This window comes from Brachypodium distachyon, chromosome 5 (assembly GCF_000005505.3).
Source record: "Brachypodium distachyon strain Bd21 chromosome 5, Brachypodium_distachyon_v3.0, whole genome shotgun sequence".
Classification (NCBI taxonomy): Eukaryota; Viridiplantae; Streptophyta; class Magnoliopsida; order Poales; family Poaceae; genus Brachypodium; species Brachypodium distachyon.
This window is the reverse complement of record NC_016135.3, coordinates 27,634,836-27,643,702: the sequence shown is the minus strand read 5'-3', so window position 1 is coordinate 27,643,702 and position 8,867 is coordinate 27,634,836. Positions and strand designations below refer to the sequence as shown.

The window sequence follows — 8,867 nt, the reverse complement described above, 5'->3', positions numbered from 1 at the left end:
ACCGACGGAGACAGCGAGGCGACCACAGCGGCACGGGGTGATGTCTCCGCCACACGCACGGATCCCCCTTTATGCCTCCACGACAGCAGCGGACCGACGGAGACAGCGATGCGACCACAGCGGCACGGGGTGATGTCTCCGCCACACGCACGGATCCCCCTTTATGCCTCCACGACAGCAGCGGACCGACGGAGACAGCGAGGCGACCACAGCGGCACGGGGTGATGTCTCCGCCACACGCACGGATCCCCCTTTATGCCTCCACGACAGCAGCGGACCGACGGAGACAGCGAGGCGACCACGGCGGCGCAGGGTGATGTCTCCGCCCCACGCACCGATCCCCCTTTCTGCCTCCACGACGGCAGCGGACCGACGGAGACAGCGACTGGACCACGGCGACTCGGGGTGATGGCGGTGGCCAAGGAGGTACCGCATCTCATCTCGTAACATAATCAAGCAGGCGGAGTCATTATTGAAAATGAATGTAAATATTTTTATGTATGGAAGGTTATGATTAGCTGCGCGTTTAGGTAACCAATGACCCGGCTAACACCTGGTCAATCCAGACGGGAACATGCCCCGCCGGCCGGATGCATGCACCTGACACAAGGGGCCCATATTTTTTTGTCAAGTAGCTATTCTTTTTTCACGAAACAAAGTCGGAATTTCTGGACCGTTGGATCTAGATCCAATTGCTCACGCGTCTTCTCTATTCTCCTCGTTTTCCTCCTCCTCCGTCCTCGTCTCCGTGGAAATAAAGGGACTGCTTTACATGTTCTGCACAAAAAAAAAGACAAGCCGTTCATTGTGATATTGAGAAAGGAGGAAGTGCTAATCTTGATGCAGTTAACCAAGTATATACCATTATATCAATATATGCGTCTTCCCGGCCGGCCATTGCTAGCTTATGCTTGAAAGCGACCTTGCACGTATGGATGGGTACGTAGGAGCACCGTGCAATTTCTTCTTCAGTGATTCTCCACTGTGAGCATTTGATTATTGAAACGATGGGATGGTTGGCACGTTCCGTCTCCTTGGTCTCCTTAACGTGCCCGTTCAGATTCTGCCGGCAAGAAAAAAAAACCGGTTGAATCTAGTGGTATCAGTTTTCCCACTATAAACAATTAAAAAAAATCGGCGGTTTCGCCGCACGGCGATCCTAGGTTTCCAATATCTCAGACGAATGATTCACATAGGATTAGTTTATTTTTCAAAACAAGTGTGGCTAATTCAACTTGTGCATTCATGATATTCCATTGAGAATCAAAAGACACCGACAAAACTTTTAATTTTTATTTAGTCTTATTATCGGTGATCTCTGCTGTCAGTTTTCGTTTTACGTTTGCGTTTTCTTATGTTTAATAAAAACACAACACTATAAAAAACACTCGTTTTTTGAAAAAATCAAACTATAAAAATTCGTAGAAATAAAGTGAATCAATTTTTAGTAGAATTTCAATTAGTTGATTTCGAATTTTGGATACAAAAACCATTTTTGTCGACTGCCACATGAATTTTTAGAACGAGAAGGAAATTCAAGGAAACGATGCCTTCTCAGAGAGGAATTGGATTAGATCGATATAGATGGGGTCACATAAAATCTCACCCTGAATTCCTATACCCGGTTCCATGCCACTTAAACAAGTCGGTTTTTAAAATCCAAAACAAATTTTAAAATTCTAAACCCAAACGGAACGAGTTATAGAAGTACCTTTTTTTTTTTGAGCGAACTTACAGAAGTACTCAAGCATGCGAAAATTTGACTGGCAAAAAAACATTTTTTTAGGGGAACAAAAAATAATATAAAAACGGAATTGTACGCTCGCACGGAAGCTGCACCACCAAAAATAACACGTTGGGTTTGGTTGCGCCTCCCACTGACCCCGGGGGCCCAACAAACCGGCAGCACCTACTTCCCTCAGCAGCAGCAGCTCCTCCCTGCCCTCTTCTCTTCTTCCACTCGAGTCCTCCTCCTCCCCGACTCGCCATCGCCTTCCTACCCCCGCCACGCCACCGCCTCTCTCCCCTCCTCTCCCCTTCCTCCCACCTCGCGCCCTCCGCCGCTGCCTCCCGTCCCGGCGCTCCCGCCGTCCCCCCATCTTCGTTTCTCCGCGCGCGCCGGCCGGATCGCACGCGGGCCGGTAAGCAAACCCCCTCCCATCTCTCCCCCCCTCCTCTTCTTCTTGCTCTCGCAAACAGCGATGCCGCGCGCGCGATGTGCGGATTCCCCATGCCTAGGGACACCTGGATTGCTTCGATTTCGTGCCTAGTCAATTCAATTGCTTCCAATCTGCTCCACCGCCTGCCTTGGCCCCTTGCCCCCGATTGCGGGTCAAGTTATGTTGCCCGTAGCGTGTAGGTTATGTTTACCGTCGCGCCATGGTCCGGAACTTCTCAGCGTGATGCTCAGCTTTGCCCCTTGCACGAAGGAAGTATACGACGTCGTGCCGCGATTACGTTACGTGAGCGGTGATTGATTTCGTTTGCTTTTGGTAGGGAGTTGCGGGGCGGCCTGACAGCACACATGCCGCGTTAGGTGATGACGAGCTTGCCTGAGAGGGGTGCAGCACCACCATCCGATCTGCCTTCGCCCTCACGCCGCAAGGGAGACGCCGCCACCGCTGCCGTAGCTTCTTCCTCTGCCTCGGAGGACATCGGCTCGAAGCACTGCAAGGGCTCGATCCTCTCTAGCGTCTTCACAATCTTCGAGGCGCAGCAGGATTCGTCGTCGTCAGTGGCCGCAGCGGCAGCGTGTGAGAACAAGTCACCAGGGCACTCCTCCGGGCCGTCCTATGGTGGTGCTTGGTCGAGGGCTCTAAGGAGATTCGTGGGTGGCGGCTCGATGTGGCGTTTCCTGGGATGCGCCAAGGTTCTGACCAATGGCGACGTGTGGTTCCTTGGAAAATGCTATAAGTTTTCGTCTGAGGAGTCGTCGAGCGACTTGGATACCGACAGTGGGCACGCCGCGTTCTTGGAGGACTTCTCGTCGAGGATATGGGTCACTTACCGAAAAGGTAAAGGTTGATTTGGTTGTTGCTTACTGAACCATGCGTATGCTGAAATTACAATGTGCTAGAGTTGGTGCCAAGTTGTTGACATGATTTATTCCCCACAGGTTTTGATGCCATATCCGATTCCAAGTTCACTAGTGATGTTAACTGGGGCTGCATGGTTAGAAGCAGTCAGATGCTGGTTGCTCAGGTGAGTCTTTAACTTTTTATATTTGAAACGGTCGCTGTGTTGACCACTTCTTCTGTTACTAATTTGGGCTCTTTGGATGGTTTTTTTGCAGGCATTAATGTTTCACCATCTTGGAAGGTCTTGGAGAAAGCCCTCGCAGAAGGTGAGATACAGGACTTTCCAACTCTGATCTGTTAGAACTTTTCCCTGTGTGAAGACAAATTTAGCATTTCTGTTCAGTCATGGTAGGTGATGGAGCTCTTTTAATTCTTGATGTAGGGTTGCTTACAATGGTTAATGTTCATATGCAGCCATGTAACCCAGAATATATAAGAATCTTACACCTGTTTGGTGATTCTGAAGTTTGTGCTTTCTCCGTTCACAATTTACTTCAAGCTGGAAAGAGTTATGGTCTGGCTGCTGGCTCATGGGTCGGTCCATATGCTATGTGCCGGGCATGGCAAACCCTTATCCGCACAAATAGAGAGCAACCTGAAGTTTCAAATGGAAATGAAAGTTTTCCTATGGCGCTCTATGTGGTTTCGGGTGATGAAGATGGTGAAAGAGGTGGAGCTCCAGTTGTTTGCATTGATGTTGCTGCTCAGCTTTGTTATGATTTCAACAAAGATCAATCGACATGGTCACCTATTCTTTTATTGGTACCTCTGGTTCTTGGCCTTGATAAAATTAATCCAAGGTAATCAACATATTTTACTACCTTCCGTGCTCTGGGTGTTCCTATATCTCTGTTTGCTTATCTTATATAGGGTCATCCTTAGGTAGTTTCTTTAACTTATGTGCCATAAAACCACGAACAAGGGTGGTGAAGTGGCTTGCTGATCTACCACAACTTACTCGATTCACTCTCTGTTATTTTTTAAATACAACATACATTGTTCCTGTACTCCCCTGATCTGGTGGGTAGTTTTCCTTATCTTAATCAGAAAGAGCAGACCAATCTCAGTTAGACTAGCTTATGAATTGGATGCCTCTTGAACAGTAAATGACTAAATGTTATTGTTGATGTCTTGGTATGAAATTTGATTTCTAATTTTCTTTTCCTGCCATGGACTTGCTACTATCAGGTACATCCCACTACTAAAGGAGACATTTACATTTCCTCAAAGCTTGGGCATTTTAGGTGGAAAACCGGGGACATCAACTTACATTGCTGGGATACAGGATGACAGGGCACTCTACCTAGATCCCCATGATGTTCAGATGGTAAAGTTAAAAGTTTCATTTGTTTGGCATATGCAGATATCGATTCTCTATAAGCCGTACTAAGTGCAAGCATGATATGGTCTCTTTCTTGTATATATGACTAATTGACTATAATTAGAGTCTTCATTTAACAATAGTGAAATAACTTCCGGTTCGAAAAAAATTAAGTGAAATAACCAGTGCCTTCGAGTCGTTCTGATCTCCATCCACCCATTCAAAAAATTCCTAGTAATGTCTATTATGTATGATGTCGCCATTACTAGCAACCATCTATTGTGGTTTGTGTGCTGGACTATGTTTGAACCTGTTATGTGCATGCCGTGCTGCAAAAGTCATTTGTTACCTTAAGGGCTTGACTAAACCACTCTGTATAGTACTACCTCCGTCCGCCTTTACCAGGCGCATTAGTTGAACAACCTAGTCCTTCTATACGAGGCGTCTTGCTCTTTTTAGACCTGAATGCCAACGTTACCCCTGTCCTCAGTCCGCATCTGTACGCGTGTCTATCAATTATTGATTTTGCCATGCCCCCACGAGCCCACGAAGCAGCCGGATGTGGAGCGTGCAGGACGTGGGAAGCAGCCAGCGAATCAGCTTCGTCTATTGACTGGGCAACGGAATCAAAAAGGAGTGCGAATTGAATGCAGGTGTGCCCATGCAGCCAGGGCAATTTCGTCCACAACGCCTGCGCTCTGAACTGCATTGGTACATGTGCAAAAACTAAAGCGCCTGGTAAAACAGGACGGAGGGAGTAATAATAAAATGGGTCTCGAGAAAAGAAACAAAAATATATGTAAAATGCATATTGTTGTGTCTTTAGCATCTAGTTTGTTGACTCTGTTGGTTTTAGTCCAGATCATGCTAGTTTTATGAGACTAAAGGGTCTGACTTTTCCTGCAGAATCTATTTCTGCAGTCTCTTGCTTGTTTAGAGTGCCATTTTCTACGAACAATCATGTTTAGTATATTATTTACCAAGTAGATATGCAAACTTTGGGGCATTTTACTGAGCTATGGTGTTAATACTTGGCTGCTCCCAAAAATGTTAGGCGGTTAACATAGCATCTGACAACTTGGATGCAGACACTTCCTCGTACCACTGCAGGTATGTTTAAAGTTGTGGTTGAAGTCAGTTAAAGTTATCATGCTGTTCCTTTTTCCCTTGCATGTTCAAATGGCTAAACCCTTGTTCATGTATCTGCACTTTGACAGCACTGTCCGAGATATGGCTCTAGACCTGCTAGACCCCTCCCTGGCCATTGGTTTTTACTGCCGTGACAAAGGTGAACTTTTGTTCCGCAGACTCTTGTTGGGTCATTAGTTCAGTCTTAACTCCTTTTCCCCATTTTAATTCTTGTATGTAGACGACTTTGATGATTTCTGTTCGCGGGCCTCTGAATTGGTAGTGAAGGCGAACGGAGCGCCACTCTTTACTGTTGTGCAGTCAATTCAACCGTCAAAGCAAATGTATAACCAGGACGACGGATCTGGTAGTTCAGGCGATGGCATGGCCGACAACATCAACATGGAGGACCTTGATGGCTCCGGGGAAGCGGGTGAAGAGGAGTGGCAGATTCTCTAAATGGAGGAAAAAATTTAACTTCATTTCGAGTTGAAACCTTGTGACATCTCACACCACACATTGGTTGATTTCCCTTGTCTGTGTGTGAAAACTAGAAAATCCTTTGTGAATTTTAGGGTTTCTGAATCAGCGGAGCAGGCTGGTAAATCAGAAAGGTAGGAGCAGCTGTTACGGGAGTGATCAGGCGCATCTTCATTCGACGGAAATCCCTCTGTGTACCATACGTATTATTGTGGCTGACTATATATGTATCTATTGATTGATTTATGCTAGATCAAGTTATCTCGTTTACCCATCATATAATGAGGTAGTCTGGTAGTACAAACTGGAAAATACCATAGCATCTGACGCCTGAATTGGCCATAACACGGTGTAGCACAAACTGGTGCATGCTGACTGCTGAGCATCAGTTTCTCACAAGATGTGTCTTTCCATAACATGATGCTTGCTACTGATCTCCTGCATTGTCATGTGCACAATTGCAACGTGGGGGGTCTTCTTTTGGGGTTGTCAATGTGCACTAGGAAGCAGTAGATGACTTGAGTAGCAGTGTTTGTCAATGTGCGCTAGGAAGCAGTAGATGACCTGAGTAGCAGTGTTCGTGAAGAAAGGGACAAAGCTAGCATGCATCACAAGGTAGTAGAACAAGAAAGGCACAAGAAAAGAACAAGTTCGTTCATCCATTCATATAAACAAGAGCACAAACATGCAGCCCAGACCCAAAAGAAAAGAACCTCCTTCAGGCTTTGAGCTCACATCCTGACAGCCATCTCAAATCACATACCAGAAACACTCTACTAGCTGAAGCTTTTACTAACAACAGCTGAAGCAACAGCAGCCAGGGAGCAGCAGCAAGACACACCAAACAACACCAGTGGTCAGTCAGTCTGTCGGAGTGACGACGATGCTTGCAACAATCCTGCTCCTCCTCCTGTCGATCACGGTCGCCGACGGGGCCAGCATCGGCGTGGTCTACGGCCGGCGAGCGACCCGTCTCCCACCGCCATCCTCCGTGGCACGGTTCCTTGCCCGTGGCACCGTCTTCAACCGTGTTCGGCTCCGCAACGCCGACCCGGTCGCCGTGCGCGCCTTTGCCGGCACGGGGCTCGCCGTCGACGTCACCGTCCCGAACAAGCTCCTCCCGCGCCTGGCCGCCAGCCAGGCCTCGGCGCGCCGCTGGGTGCGCGCCAACGTGGCGCTCCACGTGGCCGCCGGCGTCAACGTGTCACGCATCCTCGTGGGCCACGAGGTCGCCTCCCAGACCGACGTGGCGCTCGCGCTGGCCCTCGCCCCTGCCATGGAGAACCTCCACGCCGCGCTCCTGGGCGCCGGCGCCGGCGCCGGCGCAGTCGAGGTCTCCACGGCGCACTCGTTGAGCGTGCTCGCCACGTCGTCGCCGCCGTCCGCCGGCAAGTTCTCCGCCGCCGCCGAAACGGTCATGAAGCCCGTGCTCGCCTTCCTCCGGGCCACGGGCGCGCCGTTCATGGTGAACGCGTACCCGTACTACGCCCTCACCGGCGCCGGAGACGACGATGGTAACAACAACGACACCCGCGCCCTCGACTTCGCGCTGTTCCGGGGATCCTCCATTGCGGCGGGCGTCATGGATCCGGGCACGGGGCTGCTGTACACGAACGCGCTGGACGCGGAGCTCGACGCGGCCCACGCGGCCATGGCGCGGTTAGGGTTCGGGGACGGCGTGGATCTGGCCGTGGCGGAGACCGGGTGGCCGTCGGCGGGGGAGGACTGGGAGCCGGCCGCCGGCGCGGGCGCGGCAAGCCTCGCGGCGGAGTACAACCGGAACGCGGTCCGCCACCTGGGGTCCGGCGTGGGCACGCCACTGATGCCGGGCCGCGCTTTCGAGGTCTCCATCTGCTCCCTCTTCGACGAGGACCTGAGGCCCGGCCCCGTCTCCGAGCGCCGCTTCGGGCTCTTCCGCGCCGACGACTTCTCCCCCGTCTACGACGCCGGCATCCTCTCCGCCGCCGCCGCCGCGCCCGAGGTGAGCGTGAAGGTAACGCCGGCGCCGGAGACGAACACGACGAAGGGAGGGCAGCGGCAATGGTGCGTGCCGAAGCCGGCGGCGGACGTGGTGGCGCTGCAGGACAACATCGACTTCGCGTGCGGGCAAGGGGGCGGCGGCGTGGGCGTCGATTGTGGCGAGATTCGGCCGGGGGGAAGCTGCTATGAGCCGGACACGGTGGAGGGGCACGCGGCGTACGCCATGAATCTATATTTCCGGAGCAGCGGGGGGCACGAGTTCGACTGCGAGTTCGGCCACACCGGCGCCATCACCACCGTCGATCCAAGTATGTATGATTCAGTCTTCTTCCTTCCTTCCTTCATTCCTCCTCCTTCTACCAGTTCAAATTCAAATGTTTGAAGCTTTCAGCCTTCAGGTGATCTTATTCCTTATTTCTTCTCTCCGTGGCAGGTTTTGGAAGTTGCAAATTTACATGAATGGAAAAGATATGGCAAGAGGAGCAGGGGACGTGTGTTTGTTTTGGATTCCAGCAAGATTTTTATATGCAATATTTGTTTGTCAGTTAATTAGTGCGATGGCTAGATAGTGTGAAGAATGGCAAAATGGGAAGTGTCAAATTGTTCCTTTTGCATGTACGTGAACTTGTGTCTTCTGTGTGTGAAGAAAATATTGTTGCAAACTGTACAAAAATGGAACGTGGATATATCTAAGGTGCTGATTATAAGTAAAAACTTTACATCTCAGTTAACGCATCATAATTGTTGAATTAAGATCACTCACAAGACTCTCACGTGCTGTGCTTTTGGTTAGATCCAACGAACGAGCACGTCAGCTTATCTTTAATTTAAAAACAGTCGACTTACTGTTAGCAAAATCGCAAATGATAAAGGTAAAAATT

The 8,867-nt window shown here is 49.9% G+C and overlaps 2 protein-coding genes and 1 long non-coding RNA gene across 3 annotated transcripts; 2 read left to right on the top strand and 1 right to left on the bottom strand.

The window, feature by feature from the left end:
- Positions 1-508: 508 nt before the first annotated feature.
- Positions 509-1,977, bottom strand: LOC106865624. Its single transcript, XR_002961181.1, has 3 exons — positions 1,883-1,977; positions 863-1,063; positions 509-777 (listed from the first exon to the last, which is right to left on the bottom strand). It is a non-coding gene; the product is annotated as an uncharacterized LOC106865624 (long non-coding RNA).
- Positions 1,978-1,998: 21 nt separating this feature from the next.
- Positions 1,999-6,283, top strand: LOC100829360 (cysteine protease ATG4B). The gene is made up of 9 exons (XM_003580793.4): positions 1,999-2,141; positions 2,497-3,014; positions 3,116-3,201; positions 3,293-3,343; positions 3,492-3,877; positions 4,266-4,404; positions 5,453-5,508; positions 5,616-5,686; positions 5,768-6,283. The coding sequence occupies exons 2-9, from the start codon at positions 2,540-2,542 to the stop codon at positions 5,983-5,985; spliced, it is 1,482 nt and encodes a 493-aa protein (XP_003580841.1). The 5' UTR covers positions 1,999-2,141; positions 2,497-2,539; the 3' UTR covers positions 5,986-6,283.
- Positions 6,284-6,430: 147 nt separating this feature from the next.
- On the top strand, positions 6,431-8,712 carry LOC100829063 (glucan endo-1,3-beta-glucosidase). Its single transcript, XM_003580792.4, has 2 exons — positions 6,431-8,294; positions 8,420-8,712. The coding sequence occupies exons 1-2, from the start codon at positions 6,890-6,892 to the stop codon at positions 8,443-8,445; spliced, it is 1,431 nt and encodes a 476-aa protein (XP_003580840.1). The 5' UTR covers positions 6,431-6,889; the 3' UTR covers positions 8,446-8,712.
- Positions 8,713-8,867: the final 155 nt, after the last annotated feature.

What these genes read in the sequence shown, in the direction of transcription:
- LOC100829063 (XM_003580792.4), top strand. Translation starts at nt 6,890, where the DNA reads ATGCTTGCAACAATCCTGCTCCTCCTCCTGTCGATCACGGTCGCCGAC. An exon ending in CATCACCACCGTCGATCCAA is followed by an intron (nt 8,295 to 8,419) that starts GTATGTATGATT and finishes TCTCCGTGGCAG; the next exon opens with GTTTTGGAAGTTGCAAATTT.
- LOC100829360 (XM_003580793.4), top strand. Translation starts at nt 2,540, where the DNA reads ATGACGAGCTTGCCTGAGAGGGGTGCAGCACCACCATCCGATCTGCCT. An exon ending in GGAGAAAGCCCTCGCAGAAG is followed by an intron (nt 3,344 to 3,491) that starts GTGAGATACAGG and finishes GTTCATATGCAG; the next exon opens with CCATGTAACCCAGAATATAT. An exon ending in CTTGATAAAATTAATCCAAG is followed by an intron (nt 3,878 to 4,265) that starts GTAATCAACATA and finishes TGCTACTATCAG; the next exon opens with GTACATCCCACTACTAAAGG.